The 21787-nt window shown below is 43.4% G+C and overlaps 1 protein-coding gene across 3 annotated transcripts in view; it reads right to left on the minus strand.

Annotated features, from left to right (window-relative positions):
- Positions 1-21787, minus strand: part of SRBD1 (S1 RNA binding domain 1) — a 283827-nt gene that overhangs the window by 219453 nt on the left and 42587 nt on the right. For all 3 annotated transcript variants that reach the window (XM_030195807.1, XM_030195808.1, XM_030195806.1), the window contains 4 exons: positions 18662-18779; positions 18435-18573; positions 12724-12820; positions 1637-1772 (listed from right to left, as the gene is read on the minus strand). In XM_030195807.1, coding sequence (XP_030051667.1) covers positions 1637-1772; positions 12724-12820; positions 18435-18573; positions 18662-18779 — 490 coding nt within the window. The remainder of the gene's footprint in view (positions 1-1636; positions 1773-12723; positions 12821-18434; positions 18574-18661; positions 18780-21787) is intronic.

The following is a 21787-nucleotide window of genomic DNA, read 5'->3' on the forward strand; positions in this document are numbered from 1 at the left end:
GCCATCTTCCAACACAAATCGGGAGATGGCCGGCCATCTCTCAAGGCCGGCAAAATTGGCATAATCGAAAGCCGATTTTGGCAGGCCTCTACTGCAGTCCGTCGTTGAGCCGGCCAAACTTCAAGGGGGCCTGTCGGAAGGGTAGCGAACACGGGACAGGGGCGTGCCTAAGAGATGGCCAGCTTCGCCCGATAATGGAAAAAAGAAGGGCGTCCCTGGCGAGAATTTGGTCCACTTTATTTGGTCCCTTTTTTTTCAGGTCCAAAAAAGTGCCCGAACTGACCAGATGACCACCGGAGGGAATCGGGGATCACCTCACCTGACTCCCCCAGTGGTCACTAACCCCCTCCCACCCTCAAAAAAACAACTTTAAAAAGTTTTTTTGCCAGCCTCTATGCCAGCCTCAAATGTCATACTCAGGTCCATCGCAGGAGTATACAGGTCCCTGGAGCAGTTTTAGTGGGTGCAGTGGACTTCAAGCAGGTGGACCCAGGCCCATCCCCCCCCCCCCTATCTGTTACACTTGTGGTAGAAAATGGGAGCCCTCCAAAACCCACCCGAAATCCACTGTACCCACATGTAAGTGCCCCCCTTCACCCCTTAGGACTATGGTAGTGGTGTACAGTTGTGGGGAGTGGGTTTTGGGGGGATCTGGGGGGGCTCTGCACCCAAGGTAAGGAAGCTATGCACCTGGGAGCTATTTTAAATTTTTTTTTTTTTTTAATTGTTAGAAGTGCCCCATAGGGTGCCCGGTTGATGTCCTGGCATATCAGGGGGACCAGTGCACTACAAATGCTGGCTCCTCCCATGACCAAATGCCTTGGATTTGGCCGGGTTTGAGATGGCCGGCTTGTTTCCATTATTGGCCAAAACCGAGGCCGGCCATCTCAAACCCAGCCATCTCTGACATTTGGCTGGCCCCAACCGTATTATCGAAAGATGGCCAGCCATCTCGTTCGAAAATACGGTCGGTCCCGCCCCTTCGCCCTTAGAGATGGGCGTCCCCGGTCAAAAATGCCCCTCAATGTACCCTTTAAGATGCTTTAGGAAACTGAAACAATGGAAAAAAGATGCTATAAAATTGTATAAGCAGACCCACCTACAGGCTTTGACACTATTTTAACCCACTATTACTAAAACTTAAATCTGGTTTAAAATCTCCCCAATTATTTTAGCTTCAAGACCTCAGAAGGCCTGCAACCTAATCAAATAAATCTGAGGAATCAAGACAGTGATAAAGAAACTTTTAAAAAGAACATTCCACAAAAGCTGAAAGCTTTAGAATTTTCCCTTTTTTTCACTGCCCATAAAGGGCCCTGTTTACTAAGCAGCGTTACAGGCACATTAACATTTTTAACGTACGTTAACCATGTATGTGCCTACAATATTCCTATAGGTGCCTAAATGGTTAGTGCGCAAGTTAAGTGTAGGTGCGCTAAAAACACTAACACACCTTAGTAAACAGGGCCCAAAATGTTTAATGATTTCTTCCCACGTATAAATTATACCAATATTGTGCAAAGACATTAACTGGTCAGTAACAGTCTTTGCAGTGGTAGGTAACGTAGCACAAAAGATAAACTGTCACTTATCAAGTTTTTGTCTTTCTATAACAGTCTTCAGTCTCTGCAATTACCTGATGATGTTGAATTCTATTGATATTGCAACTAAAGTTGTGATATAGGTGGAATTTGTCAACGTCTTTCACATTCCCTTCTTTAGACGTTGCTTTGGCCAAACTCGACTGGATAGAAATATAATTATATTTGCAACTAAAACAGTAAAAAGAAAAATCTAAGATTAGCAATACTTTCACATAGTATTTCTCTCTTTATTTACCACCTTGTTGAAGAAATTCACCCAAGGCAGTGTACAGGAACAATAAGCTGGATATAAGACAACAGGCAATTACAGCAGCAAACAGATTCACATAACAATACACATATTGCAGCTCCTTGTGATCTTGGGCAAGTCAGTCAACCCACCCTCACTTCGGGCACAAACATAGGGGCCCTTTTACTAAAACTCAGCGTGCATTTTATACCTATAGGCTTTCTTAGCATTCAGCGAATGCTGGGCTTTAGTAAAAGGGCCCCTTAGATTGTGAGCTCTCCAAAGACAGAAAAATACACACAGTACCTTACTGAACACCGCTTCAATAGCTTTCAGACAGCATATAAGAAACTTGGAGGTATATTTTCAAAGTACTTAGACTTACAAAGTTACGTGGAGGGGCATTTTCGATATGACGTCTAAGTCCGACTTTGGACGTGTTGCAAAAAAAAGTCCAATATCTGAATAGGAAAGAAGGTCATTTTCAAAAAAGAAAAACGTCTATCTTTTGTTTTTAAAAATACTGTTTTGAACAAGGTTTTGTGATTGGTCCATTTAAAAAAAAGAAACATCCAAGTGCAAAACGCACAAAATCAAGCCACTGGGATGTAGGAGGAGCCAGCATTTTTAGTAGACTGGTCCCCCTGACATCCCAGGACAGCAATAGGGCACCCTAGGGGGTATTGCAGTGGACTTCATAAAATGCTTCCAGGAACACATCTCACCGTTGCTTCCTTACCTTGTGTGCTGAGCCCCCCAAAACGCACTACCCGCAACTGTACACCACTACCATAGGCCTTACAGGTGAAGGGAGCACCAATATGTGGGTACATTGGGTTTCTGGTGAGTTTTGAAGGGCTCACAGTTTCCTCTACAAGTGTAACAGGTAGGGGGAGGTAGGAGCCTGGGACCACCTGTCTGCAGTGCACTGAACCCAACACTAGACTACTCCAGGGACATGAATGCTGTTCTAATGGACCTGAGTATAACATCTGAGGCTGGCATACAGGCTGGCAAGTAATGTTCTTCATCACATTTTTTTGGGGGGTGGGAGGAGGTTAGTGACCACTGGTGGAAATAAGGGGAGGTCATCCCTGATTCCCTCCAGTGGTCATCTGGTTATTTAGGGCACCTTTTTGTGCATTATTCGTTATAAAAACAGGTCAAGCTCAAAACGTTTTAGTTTTAGTCCTGGATGGTTTTGTTTTGTTCCATTATGGCTGAAAAACATCTAAGTCTTAGGACGCCCAAGTCCCAGCCTGAACACACCCCTGACACGCTCCCTCGCGATTTAGATGCATTTCTGACGGACTTCATAGAAAAACGTCTAGAAATAGGTTTCAAAAATACTGATTTGGAAGTTTTTTGTGAGAAAAACGTCCAAATGCTGCTTTATGCCACTTTTTAGACATTTTTCTGTTTTGAAAATGAGCCCAATAATAACCTATGGAACTTTGTAAGACTAACTAATTTGAAAATGAGCCACAGAATAAATTAAATGCCAATGTATACTATTTACAAGGTCAACACAATAACACATTAAAACATCTTAATAGTCAACACTGGGTGTCATGGAAAATACAGGCAGAGTAATATGAGTTAGAAAATGAGGGTATCTAACTTAAGGAAATATTGCTTGTGGAGTCAAAAATGGTACATGAAAATGATCTCAGCTAGAGTAAGAGTGAATGAGCAAGTCCTGCTACAGTATGTGCAGCCAGTGATAGTCCACGTGTGTGACCAGCTAGTTAGTTACTTCTTCCATTAAAGGCTTGGCAGAAGAGTCAAGATTTCACCTGCTCCCTGAAGTACAGGTAGTCTGGTGTTGAGCAAAGTCTTTCTGGGTGTGCATTCCTGAGTGTGGGGGTTACTCCGGAGGCAGCTTGTAGGTGAGTGTCACATTGAATGATTTCTTTTGGAGAGAGTTAGGGATAATCCTTGGGAGGGTATTGGCAACATTGGAGATGCCCAGAGGGAGATCCTATTCTTCAAGTACTCTGGTCCATTTAAGGGCCTTGAATATCAGACATAGAGAGGCATTTTCGAAAGGACATTCAAGTCAGAACTGGGATGTCCTGCTCATAACATCCAAGAAAAATGTCTATCTCGCAGCCATTTTCAAACAGAAAATAGTGTCTCATGTTCGAAAATATGTGAGAACATCCATAATGAACTACAGGGCCGTGCTGACACGAGGTAAGCAATGCAGGGGGGCGCCGACCTCTAGAGGGCGCCACTCACTTGCAAAATCTTTTACCTGAAGTTGTGATTCTCCTCTCTCCCCTGCCCTTCCCGCATCAGGAAGTGAAGGTAGCCCAGCAGTGCTGCTAAAGCTGCTTCAAAGAGTACAACCAGCAGCTATTTATGGCTTTGGTGTGTGAACAACTTTCATTCAGGGTGAGCTGGAACAACATTCAAATTAAAGAGAACAGGTTTGGAGGCAGGTGTGCAAGTGAGACTGGGGAGAAATAAAAAATAAATAGTGTCATTGTTATGTGTAAGTGGTTCAAAGTTTTTGTTTTTTGAGCATGTACACTGAGAGGAGGGCATGACTGCAATGATGTGTACATAATTATCATAGCTACAGCTAAAATCCATTTAATTGGCTGAGGAAGTTTAGCTGACGTATAGTGTAGAATAGCTGGTAAGTAAAAATCTGATTGCTTTTTTTGTGTGTTTGTTTTTATATAAAACATTCTGCTTGGATAAGGAGAGTTTGTGATATTTGAAAATACATTTTGCTTTAATGAAATTGCTAAACTTTAGAGTCAGAGACTTATCAATGAGGGATACATACAGTGGAAAGGAAGCCCTGGAAACAGAGTTAAGAGGACAGATACCAGCAACAGAATCAGATACTGGGCTAGCATGATCAGAAAAAGAAAGTCACCAGCCAACAAAGGTAGAAAAAAATCGTTTTATTTTCATTTTAGTGTTTGGAATATGTCCACTTTGAGAATTTACATCTGCTATCTTATTTTGCAATGTATAGCAGTCTCCAAGAGACTGGGCTCCCAGTGAGCCAGGGAGGTCAGACTGTGTAAATGAGATGAAGAGACCCCCCCCCCCCCCCACTGTAACAAAGACAGGAACATGCATAATCAAAGCTTAGGTCTCTGCAGTTACAAGGGCTGGCCATTCCTAATTATGCTAATAGTTTTTAATAGGCTAAGTCCCACTGAAAAGCCTCTTTATAAAGGCAGTGCTTTCTCTGGAGAGCAGTGTTAAGAAACAGCAGGAATTGTGTTTATTTTTTTAAACTGCTTTCCTGTGTAAGCTAATTTACAGTTTTCTAGTATATGCTTGACATTGAAGGGTGTGGTAGACCCTTTTGTCAGGTCTGGCTGGGCCTGTAGTTTTCAGTCTAAAGGAAAGACAGGTAGCAATGGAGAAACATCTAATGAAGAAGTGAGACGGGGGGGGGGGGGGGGGGGGGGGCACCAAGTGATAGTCTGCAGGGGGGCACCAGAGACCCTTGGCACGGCCCTGATGAACTATGAACTACTATGTTACTATGTAAAGAAAGTGGCAGTGTTCATTCAGCACAATCAAAAAAGAGAAAAGTTGCTAGGATTGGACAGAAGCAACTTGTTTAGGTTGTCCTCTTTCTCTTTCGTGAGTTCTAGAATAAGACGGATGCTGCTTTAGAAAAAGGGAGGTAAGTTCTCTTCCTGAAGGTAAAGACCCTTCTATATTATAATGTAGTATGAGAAAGACGCCACAAGGTGGAACAATAGTCCTTGATAGTATCCACTACACAAACACCAGGAAGATCGTGAAGAACATTCTTATTAACTCAAATAGATCAACAAATTCTTTATCAAATTCCTTAAAGAATGGAAGGAAAAAAGCCTCAAGTTCTTAACTAAAAAAATGTTCTCGGCATAAAAACCTTCCACTACCGTATTCTTTTTATTTATTAAATAACTAATTCTTTAAAACAGTCCAACTTTAATCCAAAAACTATCAAAAGACACAAAGCACTTATCTTTTTTGACTCAGAATTTCAAAACCCTTGTATCCAGGCTTCTTCACTCCTGTTTGCTTTACAACATCCATATCCAACGGTGGCTACTCTAAACAGAAATCTCCTGTGACTATTAACTGTGCTCTACACTGATGCTATGGTAAACTGTAAAATAGTACCTTTAAATGCTAGCCTATCAAACTGTTAAGAGACTTTAAATACTAAAAAATATTCTCTTAACTATTTTTGCTAAATAAGCAGATGAACTTAAAATAAAGACACTGAAATTACTTCTCCAACACCAAGTCTACCTTTCCCAAGTTTAAAAAGTAATTTCTGAGCAGGTAGAATACTCACCAGTAAAGTTCTCTTCCTCTCTGGAGGTCCTCCTACATAGAGAACGACAAGGGAATGGGGACCTGCAGTAAGCACAGGGATGGGGACAGAGCCTGCTGGGACAGGGTGGGGACAGGGATCGTGCCCGCAGGGACAAACTTTGTCCCCGTGTCATTCTCTACTTTGAAGGCTGTTAATGAATTGTATAGTTATTTATGTTTGAGTGATGCAGATGACGATGTCCACAACTCGCAAAATTTGCGCGGGGAATCCTGTGCATTCCTGCTACCAGCACATCCTCTAAGAAGACATTTTCTATCGCAGGAAGAACTGTGGAAGTCAGGAGAGCTAGACTGAATCCTGAGATTGTTGATGACTTATTATTTATCCACAGATTAAAAAATTGTAACAGTGCTTCGTAGGGCATATTTCTCACCTGCTAGGGCATACAGAACAGGTTGTGTTTAGTGGATTAGGATTCCTTGAGGTAGCACAAGTCAGCTATTGTTGGGGTTGGAAGAGTAGAGAGTGGGGGGAGTGGATATTATAGTTGCTCATTGTTGTCATTGTTTTTCTACTTGTGATTTATAAACAACATTTGCATATAATGTTGTTCCTTTTCATACTTTAATAAAAAGATTTTAAAATAAAACAATAACTATTCAAGACTTCTGCAGATGAGGCAGGGGCGTAGCCACGCCCACCCGATTTCGGGTCAGGCCCGCCCAGCAGCAAAGTTCCTGACGGCGATTTCAGTCGCAGGCTCCGCTCGCAGTCGCGATTCCCACACGCTGCCTGCCAGTGCCGGCTGCCGCTCAATCTCCTTGCGCTACTAAGCGCTAACCCGGAAGTCTCTCCTCTGCCAGTCACAAATACCTGGCAGAAATCCAAATAGCAGCAACATTCCATGCTACCAATCCCAGGGCAAGCGGTGGCTTCCCCTTGTCTGTCACAATAGCAGACTATGGACTTTTCCTACAGAAACTTGTCCAAACCTTTTTTTAAATCCAGATGCGGTAACCGCTGCTACCACATCCTCCGGCAAAGAGTTCCAGATCCTAACTATTTGTTGAGTGAAAAAGTATTTTCTCCCATTTGTTTTAAAAGTATTTCCTTATAACTTCCTCGAGTGTCCCCTAGTCTTTGTACTTTTGGAACGAGTAAAAAAATCGATTTACTTCTACTCGTTGTACACCACTCTGGATTTTGTAGACCTCAATCATATCTCCCCTCATCCGTCTCTTTTCCAGGCTGAAGAGCCCTAACCTCTTTAGCCTTTCCTCATATGAGAGGAGTTCCATCAAGTATGGCCCTACCTTGCATTGCTTGTATTGATAGAATTTATTTTCTTTTAAATGGCTAAGCTGTCGTTTAAAGTGATGCTGAACTCTAAACAGAGATTATTAGCTGTGTTCTACACTGATGCTATGGTAAACTCTAAAATAATACCTTTAAATGCTAGCCTACAAAACTGTAGCATAGATTTTAAATGTTAAAATCTGTTCCCTTAACTGCTTTTGCTAAATAAGCAGAGTAACTTAGAGTTAGATAAGTAAGCTCAGTCCCCCTGACGTTCAGCGCTATTTAACCGGTCAGCATTAAAATGGACGTGGTAACATCCACTGCTTATTTCTGAGATAAGCAGCATAAAATGTATTGTACTGTTTTGGGATCTTGTCAGGTACTTGTGACCTGGATTGGTCACTGTTGGAAACAGCATATTGGGCTTAATGGACCTTTGGTCTGTCCCAGTATGGCAACACTTATGTACTTATGAGCAATAGCCGCTGATCGCTTAAATAGCATTTAACTGGCTAACTGCAAATATTCAGCAGATAACTGGTTATCTCCATTAAATATCTGCGGTTAATGCATAGTGGCTAACCGGCTATATCGCGCGATATAGCCAGTTAGTGCTAATATTCAGCGCCAGGTTTAGCAGTTAAATAGGATCACATAAATAGCAGTCCTAACTTTAACCACTAGATATTTAACCAGTTTGCGATGAATATCAGCTTAACTGGTTAAGTTCCGGCAGCCAAAAATGAACCTGGAAATTCAATGTCAACAGCCTAATATGGTGCAGTATTGAATTTCTGGGTTCAGCGCTAATAGCGGACTTTAATCGCGCTGCTCGCCGCTGGCTAAATATCAGCCCCAGTGGAGGAGTAGCCTAGTGGTTAGTGCAGTGGACTTTGATCCTGGGGAACTGAGCTCGATTCCCACTGCAGCTCCTTGTGACTCTGGGCAAGTCACTTAACCCTCCATTGCCCCTGGTACAAAATAAGTACCTGAATATATGTGAACCGCTTTGGATGTAGTTGCAAAAACCTCAGAAAGGCGGTATATCAAGTCCAATTTCCCTTTCCCCCTTTCCCTTATGACATCACAATATCAGAAGTGAGCCAAGTACCGGGCAATCAAGCCATTGTGACATCACTGATGAGGTTGGCTCTTATTGGTGGAATGAGTGAAGGAGTAGCCTAGTGGTTAGTGCAGTGGACTTTGATCCTGGGGCACTGAGTTCGATTCCCACTGCAGCTCCTTGTGACTCCATTGCCCCTGGTACAAAATAAGTACCTGAATATATGTAAACCGCTTTGAATGTAGTTGCAAAAACCTCAGAAAGGCAGTATATCAAGCCCAATTTCCCTTTAAGTCTACCTTTCCCACGTTTAAACGCAATTTCTCAACAGATAGAATACTCACTAGTAAAGTTCTCTTTCTCTTTGGAAGTCCTCTCACAGCATCTCTCCTGGACTCTGTGCCACCCATAATCCTCAAAGACAATCATCCCTTCAGCATCTTCTGCTGCTGTCAGGAACTCTGATTGCATTCTGAACAGTATGGGACACCGTAGTATTGCTTGGTTCAAATTGCAACACACCGGCTCCAAAGGAAGAAATGCAGTCTGAGGCACTATTGCTGTCCTCCTCCTTTTTCCAGCTCTTATCAATGTTGAAGATGGGCGAGAGGAGGTATCTAAGAAGACAGTGGCTTGGAGGGATGTGGGGTAGGTTTGGAAAGAGGGAGAGAGGCTCCTGGTTCCTATGAATCTACGGGTTGCCCAATAACTCTACAGCAAGGGATGAATGTTGTGGCTTTTATCATAACACCATGAGAAACCAAGAGCCCTAATTATAGTAAGGGAAAAAAAAGAAAAATCATGAGCTTGGGGTCAGCAAAACCCACTGTATAAAGACATGGGCTTTGGGGTAGGAAACGTATATGAAGACAAAAAGAGGGGGATAGATGAAGAAAGAAAAGAAATATAAGAAATGAAGGAGCAAGGGGGAAAAGAAGGGAAAAGAAAGCATAAGATCCAAGTGAAGCTGGACATAGATGATACAGTTTTCATATATACTTACTAGTAAAAAAGGCCCGTTTCTGGAACGAATGAAACGGGCGCTAGCAAGGTTTTCCTGGGAGTGTGTATGTTTGAGAGAGAGAGCCAGAGTGAATGTGCGGGTGTGTGACAGAGTGAGACTGTCTGTGTGAAAGTGTGTGTGTGTGAGAATCAGAGTGTGTGACGGGGCCCCCTCCCCTGTTCCTAATGCCCCTCACCCCGTTCCCTCCCCTCCTTTTCCTCCTCCTTCCCACACTTTGGGTTCCTTAAGGCTTTCAAAAGTCTATGTACCCCCGTGGCCCTAACGCCCAGTATCCGGATACCCCACCGCTTTCCTCCTCACCCCTCCCCCAAGATGTAATACTTTCATGTCCTTCATTTTTTTTAAAAAGTGTCCTATCTACCCTGTGTACAAATGCCCGGCTCAGATTGTGTTCCTCTCGTAAATTTTCATTTCTTTCATTCATTCAGAACTTGCCCCCACCCCGCCCCCCCCCCCCCCCCCCCCCCACCTGAACACTTTCGTTTCCTTCAGTCTTTTAAAACTCTCCTATCTACGCTGTGTCCTAATGGCCAGCATTCAGATTGTGTTCCTTTCCCAAATGTTCATGTCTTTCAGTCTTTCAGAACTCCCCCCCTCCCCCCATTTAACACTTTCGGTTCCTTCAGTCTTTTAAAACTCTCCTATCAACCCTGTGTCCTAATGGCCAGCACTCAGATTGTTTTGCTTTGCCAAATTGTCTATCACTGAGGTCAGTGCGTGCCTGCCTAGCAGACCACTTCCGGCAGGCACGGTCCCAAGCACATCCTGTTGGAGGTGAGAATTATTATATAGGATATAACTTCAAGTCCATGAGTACCTTTGAATCAGGTCTCAAAGGGAAAAAAAATGCACATACTTTCCCTTTGAAAACTTCCTTAGAACCTGCTTTATCTGTGAGTATGCACAACACAGGGTCTCTACTGCCTTAACACCATCCTGTAAATGCTTATGAACAATGTGGCTTACCCCAGGTACATGCCTTATGAAAATTGCCCTGCCCATCCATGCTGAGGGCAGTTAAAGCTTGAAGGCTGATTTTTAATCTATTTTCCTTTCCTGTTACAACAGCACCAACCTTTGGCTCTCCCTTCACTTGCTCACACCATAGGACTGTCTGTACAAATCCCATGCTTTACTAAATTCAGAACTTTCTATAAAGGAAAAAGAAGGGGAAATTTCAAGCCTACTACTTTAATTTGCTATGAACAAATATAGAACAGTATTAGAAACCTGCATTAATGTGAAATTATTCACTTGTAGCAGATGTACTCCTAGAGTAACAAGTCACACATTAGCACAGGAGGGTGACATTATGATGATGACCCCAGTGTGGAATCTGCTCAGCTTTATAATTTTTCTAGAAACTTATGGCAGCCTCAACCATGCACGCATGCCTTCACATCTGCTTCAACCGCGCAGGACTAGCAGTTGATTACTATAGCTTAGAGAATACAACTCCTAAAGGAAGATGGGAAGGTATGTGGTACTGTGTGTCCTCCTGTCCTTGTGGAATACCTGCTACAGGGTCGCTTTACTCATACTACCCCTCTCCTCAAGACCCTTCACTGGCTCCCTATCCGTTTTCGCATCCTGTTCAAACTTCTTCTACTAACCTATAAATGTACTCACTCTGCTGCTCCCCAGTATCTCTCCACACTCGTCCTTCCCTACACCCCTTCCCGTGCACTCCGCTCCATGGATAAATCCTTCTTATCTGTTCCCTTCTCCACTACTGCCAACTCCAGACTTCGCGCCTTCTGTCTCGCTGCACCCTACGCCTGGAATAAACTTCCTGAGCCCCTACGTCTTGCCCCATCCTTGGCCACCTTTAAATCTAGACTGAAAGCCCACCTCTTCAACATTGCTTTAGACTCGTAACCACTTGTAACCACTCGCCTCCACCTACCCTCCTCTCTTCCTTCCCGTTCACATTAATTGATTTGATTTGCTTACTTTATTTATTTTTTGTCTATTAGATTGTAAGCTCTTTGAGCAGGGACTGTCTTTCTTCTATGTTTGTGCAGCGCTGTGTACGCCTTGTAGTGCTATAGAAATGCTAAATAGTAGTAGTAGTAGTAGACTCGTAACCACTTGTAACCACTCGCCTGCACCTACCCTCCTCTCCTCTTTCCTCTACACATTAATTGATTTGCTTACTTTATTTCTTGTCTATTAGATTGTAAGCTCTTTGAGCAGGGACTGTCTTTCTTCTATGTTTGTGCAGCGCTGCGTATGCCTTGTAGCGCTATAGAAATGCTAAATAGTAGTAGTAGTAGTACAGGTGAGTAACTTTGCTTTCTCCGAGAACAAGCAGGACATAGATGGGAATCCTTAGCAACCAGGCTCATCAACAACAACAAACAGCCAATGGGGACTTGTATTAGGCAAGGCCATTCAGGAACCAATTAAAGTGAACTGAACATAAAAACCTGTTGTGTAGGTGCAACCAGGAACAGAATAAAACAGGCCTAGGAGGGGCAGCATAGTCAAATATCTCGACCTCCAACTTAAATGGGACAGACTTGGCCATTTCTTTCAAAAAAAGGGACAAAGGAGGGCTCCTCTGGGATACTCTTCCTCCTTTGCTGAGGAGGGGAGGGTCTGAAGGTAAATGAAGGGAACGCTCCTCCGAGAGGTCCTCCAGTTCTACTTCAGACACCCGTGTGGTCCACATCAGACTCAGCAAAATACCCCTCGCAAGATGGCCGAGTCTTCCCCACCTCAGACCACTGGACTCCTGCCAGACTGGGCGGAAGTGTCGAGAGACAGGCCTGTAATCCGAGGGGTCTTCCTCTCCCATTGGGCCAGAGAGGAGCACTTGTTTGGGATAATGTGGGATATAAATGTCACAAATAAACTAAAATAAATAAAATTGCTTTGGTTTGTAAACCACCCTTCAATGGAAAAAAACACCAATGTGGTATATCAAACACTGTATAAATAAATAAATAGCCAGATATTAAGAGTCTGCCTAAAAACAAAATATCTCAGCAGCTTATTTTGTTTTGCTATTCTCCCATTGTGTGTTCTAAGAAGTTAAAAATAAGCAAATGTTGATTCCTAAACACATGAAGTGATAAGTGAAACGGCATAAAGGAAACTAAGCAGATATTAGTCAGACTTTATGAAATCTTGGATGAGGAAAAAGTAAGCAGAACAATCTGAACCTGCATATTTCTGCAGAAATAGAGTACTTACAGGTTTCTGATATGTTCCAATGTTTCTTTATCTTTAGCAATCATATCTGCTAAGATGTGCTGCACACCAGTTTGTATGTCAGCTACAGTTGATAATCCTTCGAAAAGAGAAAAGCATTTTGTAAATAAAATGCACTTTTTTTTATATTAAATTGTAACAATGTCTAAATGTCCCTACATACATACATTGAGCCTGCAACTAGTGGGAAAATGTGGGGTATAAATATGTTAAATAAATAAATAAAAGTAAAGATTGCAAAACTCTGCAAAGAAATTACAGAAGGTCCTGGACATAGGCAATATATACAAGCTTTTGGTTTTTAGGATTTGGATTTTCTAGATTTCCATATCCAAGCTCAAGATTTACAATCAAGGTTGTATACCTGACCTAAGGCCACAAAGAAGGTCAGTGGGAAAAACAAGATTTCAGCCCTGGATTTCCTGGTTCTCATTCACTGCACTAACCATCCATTGCAGAAATCCTAACAACTTGTGGGGCCCTTTTACTAATGCTTAGCGTGCTGTAAAGGAATTAGCATGATGAAGAGGGCATTTTCTTGTGCTGGGCATGTCCAAAGATTACAGTATTCTGGGCCCAGATGCAAAAGGAACTTCAAACCATATTAAGGGGTGACATCACTATGAGCACAAAATTATACATATTGGAATATTGAAAAGCAAGGGCTTCCTGTAAAAATCAAAAACTGATAACAGCAGGCCTCTCTGCAGCTCAGTGCAAAATAACATACAGATGGAAGCAGGAGGATTCTCCAAAGCTTAGAGCAATGAAGGAGGTGGTTAGATGTGGTTTTAAAAAATGGAGAAGTAAACAGCAATCCGCCTTACTAAGTATGAAAAATTTGAAAAGGAATGGATGGTCCTGTTTGAATACATGAAGATGATATGAGAGAGGTGGCGGATAGGGGGTAGTTTAAAGGAAAGAGATGAAGGTGATATGATCAGTGAAGCAATAGTTTTACTGGCTGTTTGTAAAAGTTAAAAATGGGAAAAAAATAAAGCTAAAGTCTCTACTTTTGGAAACTATTCAGATTCTTCCAGACTTGATGGTAAAACATGTACACTCGCTCATATACCCAAAATGGTAGACAACCATTGAGGAAGAAAACAAAAGCTAACTTGGATAAGGAGTGACATCCTACCATAGAAAGGTTTCAGCAGTCTGAGTGGAGGAGTGGCCTAGTGGTTAGGGTGGTGGACTCTGGTCCTGGGGAACTGAGGAACTGAGTTCAATTTCCACTTCAGGCACAGGCAGCTCCTTGTGACTCTGGGCAGGTCACTTAACCCTCCATTGCCCCATGTAAGCCGCATTGAGCCTGCCATGAGTGGGAAAGCGCGGGGTACAAATGTAACAAAAATAAAATAGATACTATTGGAGATTCTACATGGAATGTTGCTACTATTGAGATTCTACATGGAATGTTGCTATTCCACTAGCAACATTCCATGTAGAAGGCTGCGCAGGCTTCTGTTTCTGTGAGTCTGACGCGTACGTGCAGGACGCCTGACTCACAGAAGCAGAAGTCTGCGTGGCCACATTGGTGATCTGCAAGGGCCGACTTCTACATGGAATGTTGGAATAGCAACATTCCATGTAGAATCTCAAATAGCAGCAACAGTGGAGGAGTGGCCTAGTGGTTAGGGTGGTGGACTTTGGTCCTAGGGAACTGAGTTCGATTCCCACTGCAGGCACAGGCAGCTCCTTGTGACTCTGGGCAAGTCACTTAACCCTCCATTGCCCCAGGTACAAATAAGTACCTGTATATAATATGTAAGCTACATTGAGCCTGCCATGATTGGGAAAGTGCGGGGTACAAATGTAACAAAACAAAAAAAAAAAAATATATATATATATATATATATATACTAGTAAAAAAGGCCCGTTTCTGACACAAATGAAACGGGCGCTAGCAAGGTTTTCCTTGGAGTGTGTATGTTTGGGAGAGTGTATGTGAGAGTGAGTGTTTGAGAGTCAGAGTGAAAGTGTGAGTGTGTGAGAGAGAGAGTGACTCTGGGTGTGAGTGTGTTTGTGAGAGAGTGTGTGTGAGAATGAGAGTGTGTGCAAGTGTGTATGTGAGACACAGTGTGAGAGAGAGTGTGTGTGTGTGGGCAAGAGACAGAGTGTGTGTGAGACACAGATTCTCTGTGAGAGTGAGTGTATGACACCAAGCGAGTGTGTGAGTGACTGTGTGGCACATAGAGAGTGAATGTGATACTGTGTGAGACAGAGTGTGTGAGAGTGAGAGTCAGAAAGACATTGTATATGAGAGAGACAGTGTGAGCCGTGCCCTCCCAATCCATGGCCATCTGTCCCCTGCCCCCTCCATTCATCCTTTTCCAGCAATTCCCCTCTGTCCCTGAGCCCTGCCCTCCCAATCCATGGCCATCCATGTTTGTCTGTCACCTGCCCCCTCCATTCATCCCTATCCAGTATTTCCCCTCTCTGCCTGAGGCCTGCCCTGCAATCCATATCCATCCATGCCCATCTGTCCCCGCCATTCAACCCTATGCAGCAATTCCCCTCTCCCTGAGTCCTGCCATTCCAATCCATGCCCATCCATGCTCCTCTGTCACCTGGCCCCTCCATTTTTCCCTATCCAGCATTTCCCCTCTCTGCCTGAGGCCTGCTCTGCAATCCATATCCATCCATGCCCATCTGTCCCCTCCATTCATCCCTATCCAGCAATTCCCCTCTCCCTGAGTCCTGCCCTTCCAATCCATGCCCATCCATGCTCATCTGTCACCTGGCCCCTCCATTTTTCCCTATCCAGCATTTTCCCTCTCTGCCTGAGGCCTGCTCTGCAATCCATATCCATCCATGCCCATCTGTCCCCTCCATTCATCCCTATCCAGCAATTCCCCTCTCCCTGAGTCCTGCCCTTCCAATCCATGCCCATCCATGCTCATCTGTCACCTGGCCCCTCCATTTTTCCCTATCCAGCATTTCCCCTCTCTGCCTGAGGCCTGCTCTGCAATCCATATCCATCCATGCCCATCTGTCCCCTCCATTCATCCCTATACAGCAATTCCCCTCTCCCTGAGTCCTGCCCTTCCAATCCATGCCCATCCATGCTCCTCTGTCACCTGGCCCCTCCATTTTTCCCTATCCAGCATTTCCCCTCTCTGCCTGAGGCCTGCTCTGCAATCCATATCCATCCATGCCCATCTGTCCCCTCCATTCATCCCTATCCAGCAATTCCCCTCTCCCTGAGTCCTGCCCTTCCAATCCATGCCCATCCATGCTCATCTGTCACCTGGCCCCTCCATTTTTCCCTATCCAGCAATTTCCCTCTCTCCCTGAGTCCTGCCCTCCCAATCCATGCCCATCCATGCTCCTCTGTCCCCTGCCCCCTCCATTCATCCATTTCCAGTAATTCCCCTCTCTCCCTGTGCCCTGCCCTCCTAATCCATACCCATCCATGCTCCTCTGTCCCCTGCCGCCTCCATTCATCCTTTTCCAGCAAGTCCCCTCTCGCCCTTCCATGACCCCCCCCCTCGCATCCATGCTACTCTCTCTCCCATGTCCCAGCCTGGCCCACCCTCTTCTCCCCCCCCCCCCCCCCCTTCGCATCCATGCATCCCTTTTTTTTTTTTTATTCTTTTTAACTTTACCTCCGTGGCGGTTCGTGCAGCGAAGCGTCAGGGAAGGAGGCGGCGCTCCCGACGTCTAGCTTTCCCTTCGCTGTGTTCCGCCTTGTTTTGAAGGCGGAACACAGCGAAGGGAAGGCTAGACGTCGGGAGCGCCGCCTCCTTCCCTGACGCTTCGCTTCCGTATTTGTTTGTTTAGGCGCGAGGGCGGGGCAGAGACGGCTGGATGGCTTCACACCACGAACGCCACGAACTCCACGAACCCCACGAACCCCACGAACCAGGGACTCAGGGAGTGACGTCAGATGGCTTCAGAACGTTGTCCTCATTAGAACGTTCACGGTGCGTTTTATTATATTAGATATATATACATATACATACTCGCAGCATTGATAGAACTACTGGACAGACTGGATAGGTCTTTTTCTGCTACCTTACAATCTGTAATACTAATGTAGGGAAAATAGACAAACGAGGCGACTCATATTTATCTGCCTATAGAACTAACCGCACAACTGTGTTTTTGTTACGCTTAGAAATATCAACCAGATGCAAACAGAGGTGTCCTACTGCAGAAAGAACAAATCACCATAAAAGAGCAGTTAGTCCACAAACAATACAGTCCAGAACGCAAATTAGAATGTATTAAATTTCAAACGTCAAAGATCCAACATGTCTCGGCCAAGCACCAACATCTGTGGTGCAAGATAGAGATGCTGGTGTGTTTCCTTTAATACTTTTGTTTATATGGAAGATTTAACACACCATGGAGTTAAGATAACACCTTGAAGAAGGCGGTTAACCGAAACATGTTGGGTCTTTGAAATTTGAAATGTAATAAATTCCAATTTTTATTCTGTACATTCACTGCTCTTTTTTCGTGATTTGTGGACTGCTTGACATATTATATATCAGAGAAAACCAAAACCCCACTACGACCTCCCTAAGCCTCCATCCCTGTGTTGCTTCCTTCCGTGTCTCTTTCTCTGTTAACCCTCCCTAGCATAGGTCTCCTCTTCCTGACCTGATAACCATAGAAGACCGAGCGTAACCAAAACAAAACCGGCTTGGCAAATGGTTAGAATGGCCCCTTTTGTTTCGGTTTTTAAACATGGTTAGCTACGATTAACAAGAACAAAGTAATGCAGTTTTCCATGGCTTCATGTCATAATTATTCTGTCTCCAACAAATATTGCCATATATAGCGCCCCAAAGATGCACAGTGGAAGCCTATTCTATATCTGCATCTTGGCATATATCTATATATCTGCAGTTACACCAGCAACAGACTTGGCATAGCTGTGGGCATGTAAAAATGTCAGGGTTATGGTTACTTACAGTTTTCTGTTAGTTACATGCATAATTAGGAGCCCTCCCTGCCTATCCATACACCCATTAACACACTATGTAAATCATATGTGTCTTTACAGACTAGCGTTTAGGTGCCCTGCTGGAACGTTTGTGGGTTAAGTGTACACTTACACATGTAGTACTAATATTCTGTACCTTTACGAGTGCAAGGCTGCCCTTCACGTGCCTTACTCTCACAAAAATACAAATGGGAAATTCTACAGGCCGGTGCCTAGAAGTAGGCACACTTAGGTGTATCAAAGGCATCATTAGTTGACAGGCAAATATGTGCACCAGGTGCAGGTAACGCCTAACTGCAAGAGGGGCCTACACATGGGCAGGTCTCCCGGTTAAACTAACGATTTCTAGGATATTATAAACCGCCCACTTCACTTGGCACATTAGGGTGTGCCAGCTTACACCTGCCATTGCCATGGCATAAGAGGGCACGCCTAAACACGGGCACGCCAATGCAGACATATGGTAGCATTATATTTCAAAATCTTAGCACCAAGATGCAGTTATAGAAATGGAGCTAGGCGCATGGCTATGGGGCACCTAAACTGACGTGCCAATTTATAGAATTGCCCCGACAGCCTGAAAAGAACGTTGCATAAAGAAGATTTGGATCAATAACATTTTCCAAGCATCTGAGAATCCTTTGGTACAAGGGGTTTATTTTCAGTGTACTATGGTTTGGTGCTACTCTTATGAACAAATTACACAATGTTCTCTGTGCTAAGATTTTGCACTCACCTTCAACATTAGGTTTCACGTAAGACAACAGATTGAGTTCTACTGGGTTTTCAAGGAGAGCAAATGCTGCAGACTCAAGTCCCAGCTGCCTGGCTCTTTGAGCTTTGGTGCCTTTGCTTCCAGTTTTAAAAGGAGCATACTAAAATAAAGAAAGTACCATGAAATACATTTACTACTTACATTAGTAAGACAAAACTATGTTTGAAACTGTATGTATAAATACTTACTACATGATCTATCTCCTCCAAAGTCCTACAGTTCAACAGGGCTGTATGTAAAGATGGAGATAATTTTCCTTCCTTATTTAGCTTCTGTGATATGGTGTGAGCTTTCTTTGCAACAGCACTGGAAAAAATGGATTGAAGATTTACTACTAGTACTACACAAGTATCTATACGAATGAAAACCGACAATCTAATGATCATTGACTCCTTCTAAATAACGATGCCCATTCCTCTCCCGTGAATTTTTGCATCTATATTTTTGGCTGCAAGGACTTTATCATCTCTATTTCTCCCTGGTGGTAAATTCCAACTGCTGTGAGTTTATGGTTGACCTTGTAGTGACAGCTGCAGCTACCAAGAACTAGATAGTGGAGTGGTAATAGCATCTCCCTTCCAATGCCACCAAGATCGTTGAGTGGTAGCTAATAGCTTCTCCCTTCCAGTGCTGCTGAAATACTGGAATGGTAGCTAATAGTTTCTCCCATCCAATGCTGCAGAGATAGCAGAGTGGTAGCTAATAGCTTCTCCCTTCCAATACTACCAAGAAAGTGGAGTGGTAACTAACAGTATCTCCCTTCCAATGCTGATGAAACACCACCAATGTTCCAAGTCAAAGTTGACAATACGAGCATGCAAAATGGAGGCTTTAGAAAATTTCTGAGCAACGTGGTAGTAGAACTGGTACCATAAAGCCCTATGCTTAAGTCAAGCCTGGTCAAAAGTTTCCAAAATCTAGGAGCCTGACCAAAAACTTAGTGCCAGAGACTGATCTTGCTTCTCCTTCCCCACCCTTCCAATGCTGTGCCCAGTGAAGTTGGGGGGGCGGGGGGGGGGGGTGTAAGGAAGGGGGTGGAATCCCAGATCAGTGCTGGTAGAACTGGTACCATAAAGCCCTATGCTTAAGTAAGGCCTGGTCAAATTTTCTCTAAATCTAGGAGCCAGCCCCAAAACTTAGCAATGGAGACTGCTCTTGTTTCTCCTTCCCCACCCTTCCAACACTGTCCCCAGTTAAGTTGGGGGGGGGGGGATAAAAAAAGAGGGTGGAATCCCCTCCCAGATCATCAATAGTTCTTACAGAAACCAATTTACTAAGGCTCTTTTCCTTTTGTCTTGCTGCACCAAATGCTTGGAATAGACTTCCTGAGTAAGTTCATCAAGCTCCATCTCTGACCATATTCAAATCTCCGCTAAAAGTTCACCTTTTGGAGGCTGCTTTTAACTCCTAACTCCTATTCACTTGTTCAGTACCCATGTCTGTTTTAATCATTCCCACCATAAATAAGTCCCTAATTCCTTATTTGTCTTGTCTGTCTTGATTAGATTATGTCTCATACATGTTTAGTGTACAGCGCTTCGTACGTCTTATAGCGCTGGAATCCATGGGATCATTAGATCATGAAGGAGCTAAAGGCGCACTAAGGGAGAACAAGGCCATAGTGAAGAAAATGAATTAATTATTTGTTTTAGTCTTTATGGAAGAAGATGTAAGAGATGTACCTGCACCAGAAATGGTTTTCAAGGGTGATAATGTGGAGGAACTGTGAACCTGAAAGATGTACTAAGCCAAATCAACAAATTAAAGAGTAGTAAATCGCCTGGACTGGATGGTATGCATCCAATGGTACTAAAAGAATTCAAACATGAAATTTCTGATCCGCTGTTAGCAATCTGTAACCTGTCGTTAAAGTCGTCTGTAGTACCTGAAAATTGGAGAGTGGCCAATGTGACGCTAATTTTTAAAAAACGGTTCCAGGTTGATCCAGAAATTACTGACCAGTAAGCCTGACTTCAGAGTCAGGTAAAATAGTGGAAACTATTATAAAGAATAAAATTACGGAACACATAAACAAACATGGTTTAATGGGACAGTCAGCATGGTTTCAGACAAGGGAACTCCTGTCTCATCGATTTGCTTCATTTTTTTTGAAGGTGTGAATAAACATGTCGATAAAGGTAAGCCAGTTGATGTAGTGTATCTACATTTTCAGAAAGCTTTTGACAAAAGTTCCTCATGAGAAACTCCTGAGAAAATTAAAGAGTCATGGGTTAGGAGGCAATGTTCTGTTTATTGGACAGAAAACAGAAGGTAGGGTTAAATGGCCATTTACCTCAAAGTAGGAGGGTAAATAATAGAGTGCCACAGGGATCTATACTGGGACTGGTGCTATGCAAACATATTTATAAATGATCTGGAAATTGGAATAATGAGTGAGGTGATTAAATTTGCAGATGATACAAAAGTATTCAAGGTTGTTAAAACACATATGGACTGTGAAAAACTGCAGGAAAGACCTTAGGAAATTGGAAGACTGGGCATCCAAATGGCAAATGAAATTTAATGTGGACAAATGCAAAGTGATGCACATTGGAAAGAATAATCCGAATCATAGTTACCTAATGGTAGGGTCTACTTTAGGAGTCAGCATTCAAGAAAAAGACCTAGGTGTCATTGTAGACAATACGCTGAAATGTTCTGCCCAGTGTGTGATACTGGCCAAAAAAGCAAACAGGATACTAGGAATTATTAGGACAGATGCAAAATAAGACCAAAATATTATAATGCCTCTGTATCGCTCCATGGTGTGACCTCACCTTCAGTATTGTGTTCAACTCTGGTAGCCATATCTCAAAAAAGATATAGTGGAATTAGAAAAGGTTCAAAGAAGAGAGACCAAAATGATAACACGGCATGGAATTGCTCCCATATGAGGAAAAGCTAAAGAGGTTAGGGCTCTTCAGCTTGGAAAAGAGACAGCTGAGGGAGGATATGTTTGAAGTCTACAAAATCCCGAGTGGAGTGGAACGGGTCAGTATTTCTCTCATTCAAAAAGTATAAAGACCGGGGGATGTTCAATGAAACTGCATGGGAATACTTTTAAAACAAACAGAAGGGAATATATTTTCACTGAAAGAATAGTTAAGCTCTGGAACTTGTTGCCGGAGGATGTAGTAACAGCATGTAGTGTATCTGGTTTAAAAAAAAAGGTTTGGACAAGTTACTGAAGGAAAAGTCCATAGCCTGTTATTGAGATGGGTATGGGAGAAGCAACTGCTTGCCCTGGGATTGGTAGCGTGGAATGGTGCTACTAATTGTGTTTCTGCCAGGTACTTGTGACCTGGATTAGCCAC

This window comes from Microcaecilia unicolor, chromosome 3 (assembly GCF_901765095.1).
Source record: "Microcaecilia unicolor chromosome 3, aMicUni1.1, whole genome shotgun sequence".
In the NCBI taxonomy this organism is placed as follows: domain Eukaryota; kingdom Metazoa; phylum Chordata; class Amphibia; order Gymnophiona; family Siphonopidae; genus Microcaecilia; species Microcaecilia unicolor.